General features: G+C 38.8%; 1 protein-coding gene across 5 annotated transcripts in view; it reads left to right on the top strand.

Moving 5' to 3' along the window:
* Positions 1 to 20,630, top strand: part of INPP4B (inositol polyphosphate-4-phosphatase type II B) — a 337,675-nt gene that overhangs the window by 253,326 nt on the left and 63,719 nt on the right. For 4 of the 5 annotated variants that reach the window (XM_082281864.1, XM_082281862.1, XM_082281866.1 and 1 more), the window contains 3 exons: positions 1,865 to 2,077; positions 9,812 to 9,956; positions 20,286 to 20,458. In XM_082281864.1, coding sequence (XP_082137990.1) covers positions 1,865 to 2,077; positions 9,812 to 9,956; positions 20,286 to 20,458 — 531 coding nt within the window. The remainder of the gene's footprint in view (positions 1 to 1,864; positions 2,078 to 9,811; positions 9,957 to 20,285; positions 20,459 to 20,630) is intronic. The other variant, XM_082281863.1, reaches the window with a different exon arrangement.

Here is a 20,630-nt window from a genome sequence, read left to right as displayed (position 1 = left end):
CTGGTAAAATTGCCAGGGAGATGAGTAGTGTTGCCAAGTCTAAAGGATCCCAAGTCAGGTCTGCAGGAAGTCCTGATTTGGGTTTAAAAAATTAATAATTTATCTTAGATATGCCTGAGGTCCTTATTTTTAAAACTTTAGAGATTTATTTGCAATAAAAGTTTTCAGCCTTTTCATGTGCAACCATTAGGAAATTTTTTTTTTCCCTAAACATAATGAAAATGGGAAGAAGCAGAAACTTCTAAAGCAAGTACCTAATCCAGCAGCTGGAGCCTTAAGAAAGCCATCAATTATTTAGAGCTTTTTAGTCTTAAATATCCATAAACTTTTGAGAGGGTATTGAGACAGGAAGGCAAGAAAAAGAAGTTGAGTAGAAGTGGATGCATACAAAAGAGGAGCAAGTAGTATGAAAAAGGGATGGGATAAGAATAGAAGTGGAGAAACTGGGAGAAAAACTTCCAGGCATCTTCTCAGGAGTTCCAGGGAGATGCTGACACTTGAAACTTGTTTGGTTTGGGGTTTTTTTGCTAGTTTTTCTTCAGCTTTTGCATAAACAGCACATAAGGACTGAATGAAGCCTGGCTGGGCAACCTTTATTTCTAGCATTTCCTGCTTGTTTAGGCCGGATCCTCTGACTCTTATCTACATAGCTTCCCACATCCCTGTTTAAGATTGTGTGCACAGAAGGCACTTCAGCACTTGAATCTGCCTGCACACGCCAATCCACTATGTTCTCGGAAAATAGGAAGGCAAATCCCGCTGACCTGGGATAAATAAATTCAGGTAATTGTGCTGTGAAAGAAATTTTCATCATCCCCTGTGAACTAGGACTTCTATCTCGGGAGGGGAGCTCTGGGTGGGATGTGTCTCCCTACTGTGACAGATGAACCCTGTTCAATGTCGTTGAAGTAACCAAAATTGGGAGTCTCCCAAGCTGTCGCTGTGGCTTTATTAGTGGTTACTACCCTGTAGTGAAAGGAAGTGTCCTTGCACCTCATTCTCTCCTATTCCGTAGGTTCTGCCAGCTGATGGAGTGAATAAGCCAAGTCTCCCAGGGGAGATGGGGCCACGTGTTTGAGACACAGGAGATGGGCATGTGTGGCACACTGGTGGCAACCATAAGTGCTGTTGCATGGTGGCAATCTAGACATGGAGAAGCCCATATCCAGAAAGCATTGTACTTTTCTTGTGGTGGTGGAAGGGAGGTGAATAATGCAGGGAGGTTGAAGGATTTAAAAAATATGGTAAAATTCCAGCTGTAACAGTCAACATAGAAAAATGATACAGAGATTGAATAGCATCTTCAGAAGACCTGAGAAAGCTACTTCAGGGTTTCCTTTCTTTAAAAAATAAATAAAATCAAGCTTGAAATCAGGTGTCACCTACCCTGATATCTGGGTTGATACCTACAGGTAATGAAATTTATCTCTGGAAACACTGCTTTTGCAGATACTGCTATTTCAGCAGTGTAGAGTGGTGGGTTTTATTTAGGGAGATGATTATACTGGTTAATCATGTTTTATCTGACACTTATTCAGAAATTATTGTGCAATGGTTGGTTACTCTTGGAACTGGTTCTTGTTGAGGCTCGCCTCTGCAGGCGAAATTTGGAATTCGAATAAAATGTGAAAAGATGATGATGTCTATAATAGATACTGAACTCTTGTGTTAATCCTTGGAACACTGGGATTGTAGAATGTGATGATATCCCTAAAACCCTTGAAATGTTCGCCTTATTTGTTGGCCTACTTTGTTTTCTGCATCCCAGTCAGGCCTGAAACATATACCCTTTCGGTGTTATAAACCTTTGCTGTAGTACTGCATTCTTTGGTCTAACCTTTCCATTTGTTTGTTTTTTTCCTAGACGGAGTTATTCGTGCACGCATTCAAGGACCAGCTGGTCAGAAGTGCCCTTTTAGCACTGTACACAGCCCGGCCTGGCTGTGTCCTCAAGAAACCAGCTGTGCATAGAAACAGTGCAGAAGAAGGGGGTGATGTACAGCATCAGGATCATCCTTCTCAGATTAAAAGGCAGGACTCTATACCCCATCATTCTGAGTATGATGAGGAAGAGTGGGTAAGTAGCCAGAAACCCTTGGTCAGTGTTCAATGCGAAACCCTACAAATCAGCATAAACAAGCTGAAGCTTGTTTGTGACAAGTGTCCTTGTCACATGTCATTGCAGGGTGTCATAGATTAGTTAGCAAGCATAGTCCCAGAAGGGATGTCCTTGCTAAGGGGTGCTTACAGTTTCCTCTGGGACTTGATAGAACCTATCAGCTGGCCAGTTTGAATATGGACAATTCTCTAAGCCACTTAAAGTTGTGAACACCTCTGTGATCCACACTTAAGAATAGACAAACTCCCCCCCCCAAGCTCCCTCTCCTTTCTGGTGCAGGGACAGGTGGCTGCAGGCCCCGTGTGGGGGCCAGCGGGCCCGGCCAGGCCCTGCTTGGGCCAGGCCAGGCCAGGCCAGGCCATCCTGGAGCTGATGGACCTGTTCCATCCATGGAACCCCCCCCACTGCCTTGCCGTGGGCAGCCGGAGCGGCTCGTCTCTCCCCCTCTCCACTGCAATAAGAAAAATTCAACATTCCAGCTGCAAAGTTGCAAGGCCGAGGTGAGATTAACCCTTTTTATTGCTGTGAAGAGCTGAAAACCTGAGGGAAGAGAGAGGAGATGCTTAAAGCTGAAATTCTGTTGTGAAGCTATGATATATCAGAGTATCCTGTTGTAATTCCATGAAGATATGGGGGTTGGAGTGTTCAGCTCGTAAGCAAAAGCACCTGCGCCGAGATAGGCAGATGCTGACGCAGCTGTAATTTCATGAGAAGTTTGGACAGGGAGAGATGGACCAGATGAGGACTTTTGCTCCAAATGGGAAAGGAGAAACCTCAGTTCCTAGAGATGCTCCCAGAGATAGTCTTAACGATGAAGATGATGAAGACCCTTTGCTCCCAGGGAAGGAGAAGGGCCTCTGTTTTTGTTTCTGAACGGCTCAACCTTAAAATTGTACCCAAAAAAACTTCAAGAGTGGACCCTCGAAAGCAGTTGTGGGAAAAGCTGCAAGTCGGGGGAAGGGACTCACATGCGAGCAGAGAGACTCCTCTTCCTAAATGGACTGAACAATATTTGGAAGTGGGCGGCTGGCTCGTTGTGATAATGTTTTCATAGCACGAGCAAGAAGAGACTTCTCTTTCTAAATGGACTGAACAAGGTTATTATGGAAGTGGTAAACAGACTGAACATCTTAAGGGTTGTCTTTTTCCATTGTCAGTGAGAGAAGGGAGGAAGGTGGGGGGAGGAGGAGAGTTCTGAAGGTGGTATAATTTTTTTTCCCCCCCTCTTTTAGGTCTGTTAATAAACTTCTTTATATTCTTTCAAGTTTGGTGCCTGCTTTGCATTTCTCCTAATTCTTATCTCACAGAAGGTAAACAGTAATGAGTATTTTGGACCAAACCACTACACAGGGGTAAAGGGTGCAAAATTGTTAAACCCTGTTTTTCAGATGCATCACAGATTTTGAAGCTCAGTTTGAAGGATTTTCCTAAGTGTACAGTGTGCTGCCCTGAGACTGCCTGGTTGTGCATATAACAGTGAAGATGATGAGTATCTTGTTGCCCAGACAGAATAATAGACTTTCTTTGCTCCTACTTGGGTTGATTTTGCTAGTTGGGCAGATTTAAGGACTGGAACAGCATATGCTGCTCAGAAGGAAATGTTCTTTTCTTCCCCACCCCCTGTGATACTCCTCCCCAACCCTCAGGCTGTAACCAGTTTAAATAGACATGAATTAACCATCAGCAAAACAGAGCCCTTTGCCCTTAGACTTTGTTCTTAGAGGGTGTCTGAGGTTGTGTAAAAGAATTAAATATAACTTTTAGATTTTAACATTCTTAGCATATCTTTCAAAGATATGTATTATTTATATGGCTGAGATTTTATAAATCAATTATTTTGGTAGATGTCTTCATAATAGATCTGTTACTTTGTTACATATATATTGAAGCTATTTTTATTCAGTCCAGGCTCATACTTTGAGTTCATCACTGTATTCTTATAAATGTAAAGGATGCCAGCATATTCATCTCTATTGTAAATAATTAATAACTTGTGTGAGCTATGGTATTGCACCTGAACTGTAATCTTTATCCACACCAAAAATAAGGGAAGAAGAATATATTTCTTCTAGAGGAAAGGCAATTATTTCCAGCCCCATGCATTAAGTAGTCATGAGATTTAAACAATAAATAACTCATTCTTTTATTTGTCCTCTAGTTTTAGAGCCTTGAATTCACTTTTTCTTGTTTTCTCAACAACCTGAGGGGCTGGAATTGTGGTTCTTTCCTTTAAACTAATGCTAAAATGTTTGTTTTCAGCTGTTGAAACATTCAGCAATGTAAATTACACAATTGTGGATACAAAAATGCTGCTAGCAAGGATTTTCTTGCTATTTTCTAAGTCTGTGAGAGACTTTTCTCTCTCACAGAAGAGGTAGCAGAGTTCTGTAAACAATGAAAGACCTGCAACCTTGAGAAGTCTTGTTTATGGTACAGTAGAAAAATATTTTGACAATGGATGTTCTAGGATTTTAGCCAATCACCCCCAAGGGGCGGCTGGTCCTTGTCCAATCAGACTATGAAGAAAAAAGTCTATAAAAGAGTTTGTAAAATAATTAAATGAATCAATCTTGCTGCACAATTCCTGCCTGCTGGATCTTCTCTCCTCCTCCCTATGGCTGTGGGACACGGTAATATACCCTAGGGCATTTTTTTAAAATACAAAATAGGTTTCATAGAAGAGAGAAATTTTGCACTGGAAAAAATGGCACTTTTGTGCAAGCTGTATTTTAATTTAATACTGCAATTTAGCATCTCTGAAGAGAAGATAGCTTTGCTGGTTTTCATTATTGATGATAAAAAAATGTCAGACAGGTGCTTGGTCCTGACCTATTAAAATGTGTAAGTGCATCATTTTAAACTGTATCTAGTTTTTTCTGCTGAATTAGTAAGATTATCTTCATTCAGAATTAAGTGTATCTTTCACTGTTTTCTGAGTTTAAGTGAGTCAGAATCACTGTCAAATTTGAGACAGTATAAATCCTAGAGAAATTTTGTGATTTTTTTCTAAATTTGAAAGACTAGACTTTAGATAGATTTCAGTTCTTTCTGTCAGCAGAGGTGATAAATAATGTGAGTTTTAATAATCAAATTGTCATTAGCATTATGGAAAGAGAAAGAACAAATGCATATAAAATTTGAAAAAATACTTAATCTACTGTGAAAGTCAACTATAAAGGAAAAAAACTTTGAGATACATTGCACAGTGCTGTATCCTCCTTTGCTGTTGTGGGTTTTTTTTCTCACTATTATCAAGCAGTAGTATGCTTGCTTACATTTTGCAGTTGGAATTTTGGTTTTGCCTGAAATCTAAATCCTTAAACAACTCTTTAAGCTGACCCTGTTCCATCCACTTCACATGACTATGGCACCTTATGACCATCACAGAAGTACAAAGGCTCATCCCAGAGTCACTGGCAGCAGTATGGATTGAGCTTTTTATATTGGTACACTATGCACAGGCAGCAGGAAAGCATCACTGTCAAAGGAAAAATATTTAACTTGAGAGTTTTACATTGCCTCTGGGTAGATATTCTCTTCTCTCACCAGCTGCTTCTGCTATCCTAGAACCTCCCTGCAGGGGGACACAAAGCAAGTTTTAATGTATAATACAAGAAAAGATGGGCACATTGCCACTTGGAGTTGACTCTGCTCTACACTTCTGACTGACTGGTTCATGTGGCTGGAGCTACAAAGAGCAGATAAAATGGCATTTCCAATAAACTGTGTACAAATGCTTCTGTGGTGATCAGACGTGGGGCCGTGTGCCTGTTTGAGACAAATTTGGAGGAACATCCAAATTTGAACATCCTCTGATGGAAGGCAGGTTACAGCCATCCCTTCCCCACCAGATTTGGGAAAAAAAATTTTCCTCGGAGGAAAGTGAAGGAAAAAAACCCCTATTTATACAACAAACACATGGGAAAAGAATAATAATGCAAAATAATAAAACCTCTCACTATGAAGAGAAACCTGGGAAGATTTAGAGTCCTTTCTGTGGTCTCTCTCTCTCCTCTTTCAAGCTGGAGTTCGGCATAGGCCCCTCCGTGCCTTGGTGGAAAGCTCTTCCAGTGAGTTCTAGTGTTCTCAACAGTTCCAGAAGAGAAGAAGAAGAAGAAGAAGAAGAAGCCGAAGTCCCAGAAAAAAAATGGTTTAACTCTCTGTCTTTCTCCAGAGAAAAGGGGCCGAGAGCTGGGAAAAACCAAGGTGCTTTTCTCCTCTCTTGCTGCTGCAGAAAGCAGCAATCTCTGTGTCCTTGGAGCACAAACTGCATTGAAAAGTTCATCTGGCTTTTTCTTTTTCCTTCTCTCGCACCCAGTTTTAAAGGCACAGAAAGGCACAGGAATCATGTCTGGGCATAGAGCGGCAATAGGGGATACACTTCATAAAATCACCCCAAGACAGGCTGAAAGACTGATATGTGTGTCATCTATTTCATTCCATGTGCCACAGCACAAGAGGGTGTTAACCGTGCAGATTATTTAAGATATTTGCTTTATCTGTGAACAGAACTCAAAAGGACCTTAAGGAAATATCTGAATATCCACTCACAGGAAGGAGACGCAGCATCCTCTGAGCACTGGGAAGTGCAGATACTGTGTCATACCTGGCACAAGTAAAGCACACAACTGCAGTGGTGTATATGGAGGGACAAGAAATGAGTGAGGAGTTCTGTGGTGAATTCAGAAAGGCTGAGAATCTTTTAAAAACAAAGAGACAGCCCCTGGAACTCCACTTGCTGGCAGTGTTTAGAAGGAAGATATCCAGTTAGGTGCAGTGACAGAATCTTACAGATTTCCACCTTCCCTGCCACTGCCTGGACTTTTGTACTTAAAAAAGCAGCAATGAGAAGGAGACAGAGATCTTGTTTCTCTCATTCTTTCATACCACAAACTTACCATCCACATTGCTCCAGCAACTAATGAGAAACCTGTGATCTGGGGAAAAATATCCTGCTTAGGAAACAAGGGTACTTCAGTGTATGAAGAAATAATTCTTCTGATCCTTCACTTCACACAGAGGGTTTATAAGAATGCTTACTTAAGAGGCTGCATGGACTGTGTTTTGTCCTGTAACCTGGCACATGCTGTAAAATGATCACTTGTGAGGTTGTTCTTAGGCAAATTGAAAATAGACTGCTTAAGGAGATGAAAGGTTGGTGGAAAGTGTGCTAGGCTACAGGAAAATATTCTGGAAATAGTAAAGGATGACAATATGAAATGGATTAATTTCTTCTGGAGAATCATAGAAAGCCACTTGACTTTTTTGCTGATTGGAAACTGCATTTTTACTTGAAAATTGTTCTGCGAAACTACAGAATTTCAACAGCCTTCTTAGAAAAATGTGACTGCCTTTGGTGCAGACAGAAGAACATCTCAATGAATAATACATACCTCTACTTTTTCTATCTGCCTACAATCCCAGGAACCTCCTGTGTGGAGAAAAAGAGCTGTGAGACAGGCCCTTGCTCCCTCTCACTTGCTCATATGTGAAAAAGCCAGATACATGATAATAAGAGTGAGCTTTCTGTCAACAGATGTTTATGAATTTTGCTTCTAAACCCCCAGGGAATGTTTGTGTGAATATTTCATAGACATAATCTCAATGCTGGGTTAATAGTTGGTTTGAAAAGAGAAAAGTACTCTTTCCAAAGTGAAACAGAGGTTCATATTTGTGTTGCTTGTGCAATAACTCCAGATGCTCATTAAGAGCTTAATGCTTTTTGTGTTAGGATTAAACTCCCCCAGCAGACAGAGAAAAGGGAAATTACATTGCTGCAGCCACGCTAAGCAACTTGAGTTGCATGTTCTGCAGCAACTTCAGTGATTGGAAGCTCTGAAGCTCCCTGATACTCTCTGGTAAAGCTTGCTGATATTTGGGGCCAGAATTTTTACTATTTGCAGTGTTTCACTGCTCTTCATAGAATCTTTCTCCCCAAAATTACACTTGTGGGTGGTAAAAATCAGTAGTTTCACACATATTCTAAATGTTTTTCAGGATTGCTTGAGGTGCATGTAAGAGGACACTTGACTTTTAATTGTATCTAAGCATGTGAATATCAGATACTCATATGTCTCTAATGGCTTCATGTATGTTTCATGTATACTGGTGCAGATATTTCTACATGTTGCATTGTACATGCAGCACTTAAAATATTGTGGATTAAATGCAGTTTTTCTTGGGTGTGACCAACTTCTTGCCTCTTGTAAATCAACAGTATCTTTTTCATAGTATGGTTAAAGCATGGGTTTATCTAGGGAGAAAATGAAACCATCATTTCTACGTTGACCTATAAACTGGATGCTCACTTGTCCTTAACGCAGCCCACAAGAATGCTCCAGGAATCAGGTTTGGGGAGCTGGAGGAGAGGATCTCTGTTGTACAGGTTGGGCAAGTCCCTGCTTCTGTCTGCAGGCCCACATGATGTCTCTTAGGTCAGGATGCCACTTGTCACAGGTTGTGTCCTCAGGAGGAGGGAACAGGGAAAGATCAGATCCCTCTAGTGAGAATAAGGGCTTAAGCATGGCATATAGTTGAAAAGTAACATTAGATTTAAATGTTTGCCGTAGCAGTAGTTCTAGCTTTGCCTTCACACAAAATCCAAGTGTTGCCATTTATATGCAACTATGGTATTTCTCTGAGTTTTCAATTTTCTTTAACCTTCTCTCTTGTTATTTTTGCAACTTCTTTTTTGTGCCATAATGCTTCTGGCACTGTAAAGTGCAAAACAAAGTAGTGATGTTATTATCCCATTTTTAACCCTCAAGCAAACTCTGGTTGCTCTGCATTATTTTCAGAATGACTCAGCATTAAAACATGTACATGGGGGAGTTTTCTGTGGGTTTGTTATGTTTGGTTTTAGCCTGACTGTGTGTCTTATGTACATCCTCATTTCTTGTATGGCTTGGTTTTTTTCTTCTTATTCAGTGGCACAAAAGTAGGTGCAAGAGCTTTGAATTCTGCAGCATCCAGCACCTGAAGGACCTTCCCTGTATCTCAGTTCCATAACAGCTCTATCTTACACTCCACATTATTTCTTTTGTTCTCTGCTCACACAGAATTTTTTCTGTCACTCTATTACTTCTGTAATTCTCTTATTTATTATAAACTCAGTTAAGTGTGATGGTTGCAGTTTATGTGAGAGGTAAGGAACAAAATTGAAATTGTGTTACCTAATAAACATGCCATGACAGCAAATTTCTCATTCTAGTCCTTAAATTTTACATTTGCTTCAGCAGAGTAACTGATGTGATAAAATACAGGATATGTTAAATTATCAAGAAGAGGTTGTTAAGTACTATGAGAAGACTGGCAGTCCCACACAAAGTTTGATTTGGCAAGGCTTTGAGTATGTCTACACTCTTAAGGTATCATTTAAATAGACAAACTGCTCAGCTCCTTGCTATTAGACCTGAAACTTTGCCTGCATTTTCATGTAGAGTTTGAAGCACGTGTTCTCCAGTGTCTAAAACGCGTAAGAGTTTGGGTTCATTTACACTGTAAGAAAAAACTCCATGAAAAGGGCTTAGGTTGGTAATAGGCTGAAGGATGAGAGAAACAGTCATATGCTGACACCTAATATTTCTAGTAATTTGCATATCTGTCTCCACTTTAAGGTGTTAATAAGTTAATATTGTCTCTCTTTTTTTTTTCTTCTTCAGTAACATGCAGTGATAATTCTGCTCTTTTCAGGACAGGGTGTGGGCCAATGTGGCAAAGAGTTTGAACTGCCTTATTGCCATGGTGGACAGACTGCTTGAAAAAGATGACATCAGCAACATTAAAGAGGGTGAAAATGAGCCTTCAGCAGCAGATTCCAAGGTGTTGCATACAGGTGGTAAGCAACCCCCCAGATGTTTTTTTTTAAATCATTGACTAGAGTAAATGAAAATTTAAACAGCTACAGAAAAGTCATCTAGAGAAGACTCCACAGTATCTTTGATGAGAGTGCTAATAGCAAGGTTTTCCACCCTTGTAGGGAGGTTATTTATCAAAGTACAGCTTTATTGTGTGCTCAGACTGCTTGCCATGCTCAGTTATTTGTGCTACAGTGTAAACCTTTTTAAACCACAATGTTTTCTTTTTGAAGGCTGATGAAATTTAATTTGCTTTAGATTTTACTTGCATGTAGTATTTTGAGGGAAAAAAAATTGGATTGTCTTACCCCACAGAAAACTTTTAAGGAAAGGTGAACATTCTGTATCAGTGTCATTCTCCTGCAAACCCTTCCACTTCTCTGAGGTGATATACTGATTTTTATTTTCTGATTCGATATAATTCATGCTTACCTGGATATACCTGTCAGCCTGTGTCAAAAGGCAAAGTAGAATAATTCCATGAGATGATGTAAAGAAAATTTTGTCCATGGCAGGTCCTTGTCACCAAATCTTCTGATCTTCTCCTATGGCTTATTTATGTTTGCATTCTTGATGCATAGATTAGATCGGCTTAATAAGTGTGATGAGACTTTCTAGTCTGAAAGTGTGTTGCAACAAATGATACAGATCGTTAGTGATAGTGGTGGTAGTCCTAATATAAGGAAATCAGAGCCAACCTTTGTGTCACTCTTCAGTAAATAAAACAACTCCCCATACAAAACAACAAACCAAGACAACTACTTTATTTTATGGAGCTTTGTATAGTTTGGACTGTTTTTTTTTTTTTAAATTATGCATTTTATACTGTATCTTCCTTTACATGTTCTCCACAGAATTTAATTACATCATTTTATATCAAGAGTTTTAAAGTTATTAGTACTCACTTGTAATTTCTTTCTTACATAATAAGAATTAAAATGACTTTTTTAACTGTGTGCCATTTGTGAAGTACTAGTGAGTTCTGGGAGATTCTAGTTGTAGTGTTGATTTTTTAATGCAGCTGTAGCATCTGCATTTTTACCAGTATGAGAGAGTCCTTGTTTTCAGTGCCAGATGTGTTGGATTTGATTTTGTATGAATAGTCCAGAGAGCAGCTTATTCCTTATCTGTTTGGTTCTCTAAGTTTCTGTCTACCAGGCATGTAATGTTAGAGAGGTAGATGATATCATCTCTGTTCTCTAGTGAAGGCTTGCAGGTGAAAAGTATCAACACAGCTTTCTGCATTTTTCCTGCCTTCCTCAGAGAAGGTAAAAATATTTAACAGTCAGGTAGGTGTAGTTTTGAACTTGAAAGAATCCTCAGATGGTGAACCCTAGCATATTCATTGTGATTAAAAGAGAAAAATTGAATATTGTTCTTGTTCCTAACTCCCTTCTCTTCCCTGTGGTGCTAACAAGCTTTCCTGCTATTATTAGAAGTCCAGTATGTCTTGTAGAAATGTTTTGCAGGCAAAGTGGTAGTAGTACACTTTCACCCAAACTTTCCCCCAGATGACTGCAGTGCATTCGTGTGTGTATGCATAGATATACATGTCATGGGTTTTATCTGTATTTCATAGCCATGGAACAAAAGTTCAGATTTCCAGACCTCCTTCCTCTATCTGAAAGAAAAGGTACGATTTAGGATTATTATTTTGAAATGCTTTCTGACATGCCCAGAGACATGAATTTTTACATAATTTCCTTCACTCTCTTCAACCCCCTGAACATGTCCTCTGTTATTCTGTATACGCCATTATATGGATTTAACCCGTCTATTTGAGTCTTTAATTCTAGTGTGCTCATAGCTTCGATTCAGGCTCACACCCTACACAGGCAAATGGAATATTGGTTAGAGCTTTCAGGTCACAAGCCAAAAAAAAAAGGAAAGTTACATCATTTTAAGTACTATAATAAGCATCCATCAAGTAGAATGAAAGGTAGCTCTTGCTAAGCAATAATGATAGTTGTAATGGTTAGAAAATTATAGATGAGTTTCATCCAGCTGAGAAGTTGTCTTCTGGAGCTGGTGGGCCAAGGACACAAAAAATATCAAGCTGCTGTGGTGCTGGAATAAATTCTTCTCTTTTCCCTTCATTTCAGGGCCTCTCCTATTTCTCTTGAAACAGTAGAGGTGCCCTTCAGTGAGAGCAGTCAGTGCTTTTGTTGAGCTGTCCTGAAAGTTCTGTAACACTCCATCACCTGAGAACTGCAGATATTTGTGGGGCAGCCTGCTGAGTTTTCATGTTCTTTTTGAGGAAGACATCATTTGTGGAATGCCTTGGACAGCTTATAGGACTTTCAAGATCATATAGAAATGGAGACGTTTTAAAATTGCTTTCTTTTATAGGACTAACTTTAAAGATGGAGCTTTCTGAAGAGCTATCCAGGTGTGTGCCAAAGTTGGTTCCCTAATAATTTTCAAAACCATTGCCTTTGGGGCCAGAATTTTTCATGCTTGACTTCTCTATGAGAGTGTGGGTTTAGATGTTTGTTTTTCTCTGCATCTCCCTCTCTGAAACTTAACATGAAACCCTACGGGTGCACTGTGAAGTACCTACACAGACGCTGAAATTCTAAGTTTATGGTTATAAATTTGGCCTTAATTCTGCTTCATTTTACACTTGAAGCCTGGTTGTGAGTTCACAGCATTTTCCTAGATATAAAATCACGCTCTGTATACATGCATAGATAAATTTCTAAAATTACAGACTTTTGTGCTACTTAAAATTCACAAACATGACATAAATTGAAAGCTTGCCAAATCTTGCTATTATGTATTATATATTTATATATTTGAGCATATTTGAGCATAATGTATTTCATTAATGCTGCAAATGTATGATTGATGCTTGAGTCAGAAACAGCTTTAGTGCTGGAGTGGATCCTCAGAAAAACTGGGCTGCTTTTGTAAGAAAAAAGAATACAGAGTTTTGAACAAAATATCGATAAATATGCCTTAAAGTATGGGATGAAATTTTTGCTTATTTAGTGAACCTGACTGTTTTTTTTGTAGCATATAGCAATGAAAAACATTTCAAAGAATGCACACGTGTTCATTTTAGATGATAGAAAATGTTATGACAATAATTTGATGCAATAGCATCTTCATATAAATATAGATATTGTTATAACATATATTCAGAATTTCCTAAAGTAGGTTTATATTTGCAGTCTCAGTGTTGACATTGTGTGATCTTTTTCTTTTTTTTCCAAACATGTTTATTGTTTGAAATCTTTGTAATTGGAAATATCGGAGCACTTTTTTTTCTGTACTCTGCCTTTCAATGTGAATTATACCCTCCTTAGCCTTAACTTTTCATGCAGTCTGACCTTTGAGTGTATTCTAAAGACTGAATTTGAGTTACAGTTACCAAGGTAACATGCTATGGTTTCATCAGGTGCAGTATTATGAATCCTCTGCAGGATAAATCAGGAAGAGTAGAAGGATTTTTAAGGAGAGGGGCTTTTTTTTGTTGTTCTTTTAACTCTTAGTCTGGTTTGCCTTGGAGAAATATGTGACAACATTAAATTCTTTTTATTTTTGCCTTTTCACTTTCCATGAGAGTTGGAACGTGAAAGCCTGTCCTGCAGCATTAGAGGTGCCAGTGAAACACAGCAGTTTGTTCTTGTGCTTACACAGCCCCTGACAGATCTCTGTGTTTGGCTGCTGAAAGTGGCTGTTGTTTCCATCTGCTCCTTGTACCATCCCATCAGAGCTCCCACCCAGCTATTCCTCCACTGGCTCTGGGTGAGAACTCCCTAATTTGATACATACAGGATCCGCCACATTATCTCAAACAATTTGAGTTGCCAGTGTGATTGCACCTGGATTTTGCCTTTAAGTGAATTATGGAATCATTAGCTCTGTGAATTGGCCACTGATACCTTCAGCATAGGTAGCGAAGAGCACGTGGGGAATGTTGCCACATTTCCTAGATGGAAGTAGAGGAAACCTCTGTTCATACCCACATTGCTGTAGACATATGTGGGTTGATTTTTCTTGTATTATCTGATACCTGTTGGGGACTAAATAAGTCTAGATTCAAACTTTCTGACTTTCAGTGCCCTGGGGATGGGCACTGCATCCTTTCAGTGCATTCCTTCCAATGCAATGCTGTTAGAAATGGGAAGTAAAGCCATGTTCTAGTTTTAATTGCATCTTCAGAAAAGCTTTTCTTATAAACTATCATTTAGTCAGGAAGATGAAAAATATTCCTGTGGTCTCTGTCTCCTTGAGTAGCAGACATAGTTTATTTAGAGCAATCACATCTGAAAAGCTTTCTCTTCCCTTCCTCTTCCTCAAATTTTTCTTCCCTTTTCTCTTAAGCTTGTCTTCACATCAATTTTACTTATGCCTTTTTTTTTTTTCCTTTTCCCTTTCACTTCTGTGTCATCCTTTTCTTTTTGATAGGAGCCTTACCTGGGCTGAATGTAGCCCAGCAATACAAGACAAGCCCTTCAGCAGTACCTTCTCTAAGTACTTTGGCTATAAACAGAAGCTGAAAAATTGTGTAAAGGAAAGAAAGACTATTTAACTGAATCAATAAACTAAAACAAGGTATCGGAATACTTAGTTGCACAGCATTCACAGAGCAAGATTTATCCATTACGCCTATGTTTAAAGTATATTAGATTTTCTTAGCTTTGTCTTTTATTGCCTTTGTCTTCTTTTTCTGTTTTCACAGTGACCAAACCTGCTGAGATACTTGTGCATGTATGATTAGATGGTTTCAGGTTTCACTATTAATCCATGTGACAGTGTAGAAAATCTTGGATGATTGCAATGGAATAATAAATCCCAAGAATTCAAAATCATTCTTCTGGAATAAACCGCTACTTTCTAAAGTGCAGGAATAGCAGGAAAGCTTATTCAGGTTTCTGTTGTTCCTGTGAGAACTGCTGCAGCATTATGAGTACAAAGCCTCATCCTTTCTCAAAGAGCTTAGCCCTCATGCTGGAGTTAAACTGAGCTCCAAGAGCTGGGTAGCAAGATGAGGAAGTAAGGCACTGACCTTTTTATGGTGCAAAGTTGAATATGTGAACTCTTCGAAGTCAGTCTTTTCAAACCTCCCTGTAAAAGTGATTAACTCAAGTGAAAGGTTACCTCTTGGGTATCTGCTGTTACATTTATATGTCACATTTATACTTATATATGTTACACTTATATTTATATGTCTGTAGTGCCCTCATTTGCTTTAAGAGTATGACATTATGCGTTCTTCCGCTTTTTATTTCAGGTTTAGTTTTTAACTTCACACCATTTAAGTTTTGAAGTGACTTAAAGCCATTAATGGATTTTAAATGGCACAAACAGCAATGACAAAATTGGCTTTTTTCTCTGTTGCTAGGGCAAAAGGAGATAGGAGTGCTATGCTGAAGCATCAGTGCTTTTCAGTTTTAGTTACCAGCATATTTTAATAAGCACTTCAGTGGGCCTGACTTTGAAAAGAGCAGGAGCTTGCTTTTCTGCCAAACTTTATAAAATTTAACATGTGGTTTGACATATTGCAGCTTCGATATGAGCATGCAGAACTGATTAGCTGGGTGCTAAGCAGGTCATTTGCCTGTGCAGGCCTGTTGATCACAGGAACATGGGACTGAAGGGCATTTTCCAGTAACTAAAGGGCAAATCCTGACACAGACTGAACTGCCACAACTCTCTTAGCAATGGACATGGAATATTTACTCAGTGCTTTGCTGAACATACACTTTTGTTTTAATCTCATTTTTACTGCATAGCAGTGATACTATCTTTTTAATTTCATATTTCCATTCTTTATTTTAATATGTTTAGTTTTTATGCCTTGTTTTAGTTTCCATTGCCTGACTAGCATAATTTTTGTATTGAGTTTCTTTTCTTCATCAGGACGGTCTGACAGTTCTTTTGGATGCTAACTATTCCAAACTGACAGGCTGCCCATGTCATTTTAGCAACCTGACAGTCATCCCAGAGTCTGTTTTTGCTTCTGTTCTTGCTCCTAATGTGTTTTTTTTTAGCTGTTTACTCATTCAGTTAATTCTTCATCCTTTTTCAAAGGATTATCCAGTGTGTTGTGGATACAAATCTTGTGATTTTAATTTAAAAGAAAGTTGAGATCTGAAGAGTCAATGTGTGTGAGTCCATGAATGTGTTAAACACAAAAGCAGTAATTTGTACTATTCCTTTCCTGAAGTGATTCTACAAAGGTGTTCTGAAAGGTATTATATTCTAAAATGTATACGAAGTCCTTCTACAAAGTCACTCTAAGAGAACTCCTTTAGACACATCAGCAGTAGCTCAAAAGCAAGCAGCAGTGTCAGGTGTCAACAGAGTTGTGGCAGGTTAGGTCCAGATACTATAAATATGAATTTAGACAAGGATTTTAAAGCTCCCTTTACAAATAATATCTATTTATTAATTGTATTAGTATCACATATTTATGCCTTGCATACAAGACAATATTTTTTTTCCAAAATCTACTGAATTTACTTCTAAGCTTCAAAGTACAATTTTTGTTTGTTTCACAAACTTCAGTTTCACAGTGCTTCTCAGTTTCAAGGAACAACTTACAAGCTGCAGCACTTACATATAAGCAGGTGTTACTGATGGATTTTTGGACCTTTGTGCGTTGTTAATGAATGATCCTCATTAATATTCCTGCTGGAGTATTTGCAGCAGGACATCCTGCATAACAAGTGACACAGTGCAGTTTTAACAGAGCAAAGATTAAGAGAGCAAAAAATTTCTTTTTTTCCTAGAGTTGGCTTTTCTAATATCTCAGTCTCTGATACACCTCTTATTCTGATTTAAAATAAAGGATAAACATGAGAATATACTTGTCCATTCACAAACATTCTTTTTTTTCAAGAAACAATGCAATCCCTCTTAGATTTGCCAACTAGCTCCACCTTCTGGGGACTGGACATCCTTATTAACTGAGACGGAGAAATTTCAGTGTGAGCAAGGAGTAGAAGATTGTTTTGGAAAACTTAATCACACAAAGGTTGTCTTCTTTACTAGTGACATGTCCAACTCTATTTATATTCTATAATAATTTATCTTTTTTCAGTTGCTAGAGTAAGGTTTTCTACAAACTTACAATTTTTATTGTTTACCGAAAAGCCAAATACATATGTAAGCAAGGCTCTGTATTCTTTGGGACATTAAGTACTCAGTAGGATTTATTTTTAATAAATTTAGTGTGAATGTTCTTTAATGAAAAAAATGGCCTTGAGAATTTAAAATCTTTGAATTCCTTTTAATGCAACTATTACAGACAAAAATTACTTAACATTAGTAAGTTAGTATTCCAAACATGTAATCTCCCCCCAAAAAAATGTAGTGAGAAAATTATCTTGAAGCTGCCACAAGGTATGTGCAAAATAATTTGTAAAATCATAATAGAAGGTGGTTATCAGTTGTTTACTGCCAGCTGGGAAGACTGCATGGAGGAGAATCCACTTACATTTGTTCTGGGTCTGGTATTATTCAGTATTTTTATTACTGACTTGCCTTATGAAATATGGATGATGCTTATAAAATTTGCAGATGCTTAAAGCTGGGAGAGGCTTTAAGCACTATGGGAGCAGGAGTAGAGTGGATTCTGATGAAATGGAGCACTGAAATATTAGGATGCAGTTCAGTAAGGACAAATACAAAGTTATGTTCCTGAAGAAACAGAAATCCACAGTGCAGATGGACTGGTTAAGTGGCAGCTCAGTAAAACCAGATCTAAATAATATGTGACCTGTGGCTAGTATGTGACCCCCTCTATTCATAAAATTACAGAATGGTTTGGGTTGGAAGGGACCTAAAAGACCATCTCATTCCAACCCATCTGCCATGAGCAGGGACACCTTCCACTAGACCAGGTTGCTGAGAGCCCCATCCACCCTGGCTTTGAACACTTCCAGGGATGGGACATCCACAGCTGCTCTTGGCAACCTGTGGCAGTCCCTCATCACCCTCACAGTGAAGAATTTTGTCCTAATATCTCATCTAAACCTACTCTTTTTCAGTTTGAATCCATTCCCCCTTGTCCTGTCCCTACATGCTCTTCCTTTATGAAAAAGGCTGTTAGAAATGCTCCTTAGCCCTATCCATGTAACCTGAAATTCTAATAGCAGGTTGAAGAAGTGTGGTTAGTTTTAGAAATTCTGCTTTTTCTTTTGCCCTGGCTGTCAGAGTATTTGCCACATTTTTGGCTGTGTCTGTATCCAGCTCTGCTTTCCCATGGAAGGGGAACAGATGTCTGTTTGCTGTATCTTCAAGTCTACTTTAAAATGGCCAAGTATAATCTTTTCCATTATTTGCTCAAGTCAGAAGCAGCCATCAAGCTCTATTCTTACCACGTACAGGCCCTGCTTGTTGGTTCAGTGTGCATTTTATCTTTCGAGCTTATTTTGCTGCAGTTGCTTTTGCTGGCATATGTTTATTGATTAAATTAATAAATGACTGTAATTTGACTTGAAAGGAGAGTTTAGATGTCTGGTCTGTCTACTCTGACTTCCAGTACGTCACACCCTTTTGTCTACCTTATTTATAAATTCCTCTGTGTTTTGCAGCAGCCTCTGGTTGTTCTTTTGGTTTTATTCCCTAGAATAAACACCCCTGTTAGTCCTTGTTATTTTCTCCTCATGAAACGGGAAAATCAAGTTGCTGCTCGGCCTTTTTCATCAGTTTAAGGAGATTAAACTCTAAATCTTGGTAGCTCTGCTCTGCAAGCTCTCAATTTTTCCAGCAGTCTCTTTAAAACGTGTACACCAGACCTTGGCACGTGGCGTGTCATCACTCTGTTAGTCAATGGCATGTATAAAATTACCTCTTTTTGCTGGAGCTTGTATCTGGGGCTGGCTTATGATCTGTTTTGTCAGGATGACACTCACTTCAGAACTACTGTTTTCCAGGGAAAGCTTCCTTGGTCTGTATTACTCATGTTTAATTACGTATGACTGTGTTAAAACACACGTTGTCTGACCACAAAGACAACAAAGGAACTCAGGTTGTCCTCTGTTCCTGCTCTGTCCTTGTTCCCCCTTTCCTGCTCTGTACTTTTTGTAGTTTCTCCCAGCTTTCAAAGTTCTCTCCAGTCTTCTTGGCTACAGTTTTATTAATTTGAGCTCAGCCAAATTGACTGGCAACAGGCAGCTGTGTCTTCCTGCCTAAAGAACTTCCTCAGTATTAATGAGTTTTCACTGGCCTGACTCACAATGATACCTGAAACAACATGCTGCTGTCTTGCACCCAATTACAACATTTTAATTATCATTGATTCTTAATTACACTAATCTACAGAAAATGTAAGCCAATGATGGACTGTATTAAGTCAGTTGCATTCCCAACTTTTATATAGAGTCTTCTAGAGTGCTGATTTCTCTCATTTTAAACTATACAATGAAACTGAAACGTAGATTTTGAAGGAGAGGGATTTATTTGTTTGTTTTTATTATTTGCTTGACTTAGGGGGTAGGCAAAGCCATATGCAAGTACAGTGCAGGTCTGATTTTATTAAATCCTGTAAAATTCAAGAACAGCTTGGATAACTGGGCAAGTTTGTATAAGCTGTTCTGATTTTCCTCCACTCCTGTAATGTATTAATCCCATTTTTCAAGCATTCCACTAGTTTGGTTTTTTCTGATATTCCTAGCATGTATTTTAACAGAGCAAAACGTTTCAAATTAGTTCTAAATCTCTCTGATAGAAGTAGCTAAAAAAATGAGTTCAATAACTCTAAATATTGGAAGAGAACAATATAGAGAGAAGCTAAAAAAAAATAGGAATACAATCTGAAGCTTATTATCTTTTCAGCCTGTACATTAAGCAGGTAATACCCTTCCAGATACCTATTTGTTATTCTGTTTTGCCCTCCAGCACCCACTTTTTCTTAAATATAGGGTTATTCTCCCTGGGTTTGGGTTTTTGATGCTACTTCATTTCTTATGTAGCCAGTTGTAAGTCCTGGAAAGAACAGGAGACCTTCATCTCCACTGTATTTATCTTGTGCTAAATGATTCTATGTGTTTGCCTGTATGCTCTGTTTGTGACACTTAAATACAAGTTTTACAGAGATGTTAGGACTGTTAAAAAAGGCCATTGTTTCATGGTGCAGTTGGATTCAGGCCAGGGATTTAATCCCAGTCCCAGTCGTAAAATGGAGTCCTACTCATAAGCATGTTCTCCAGTGGCATTTCTGATCCCGCAGTGGTGTGGGCAGGGTCATTTTAAAGGGTAGGGTGATCTACACAATTGCTGCAGCTGTCCTTCCTCGTGGAAAAGGATTTTTCACTGCAAGTTTTCCACTTTGGAATGGATGACCTGTCTTGTTCTAGGTGACTGGTATGAACAGCTGTACCCGCTGGTGATTACCCTGAAGGACTGCATGGGAGAGGTGGTCACCAGGGCCAAGCAATCCATGGCGTTTGTCCTGCTCCAGGAACTTGCCTGTGGTTTGCCCCAGTGTTTGATGCTGACCCTAAGAAGAGACATCGTCTTTAGCCAAGCAGTAGGTTGTCTTGTGTCACTTACTTCCTTCTGTTGCTGTAATTATAAGCATACTGTTCATGCCAGTGTTTGTGGTTTTCTTTTTTGTTGGTTTTTTTTTCCTTTTTCCAATTTGACACAACTTTTTCATTTATTCTCCATGATATTCACCTAAATATTTTATAATGTGATAG

Source organism: Coloeus monedula (genome assembly GCF_965178545.1).
Source record: "Coloeus monedula genome assembly, chromosome: 5".
Classification (NCBI taxonomy): domain Eukaryota; kingdom Metazoa; phylum Chordata; class Aves; order Passeriformes; family Corvidae; genus Coloeus; species Coloeus monedula.
Note: the sequence above shows the minus strand (reverse complement) of the source record. Positions and strands in the feature narration are given on the sequence as shown.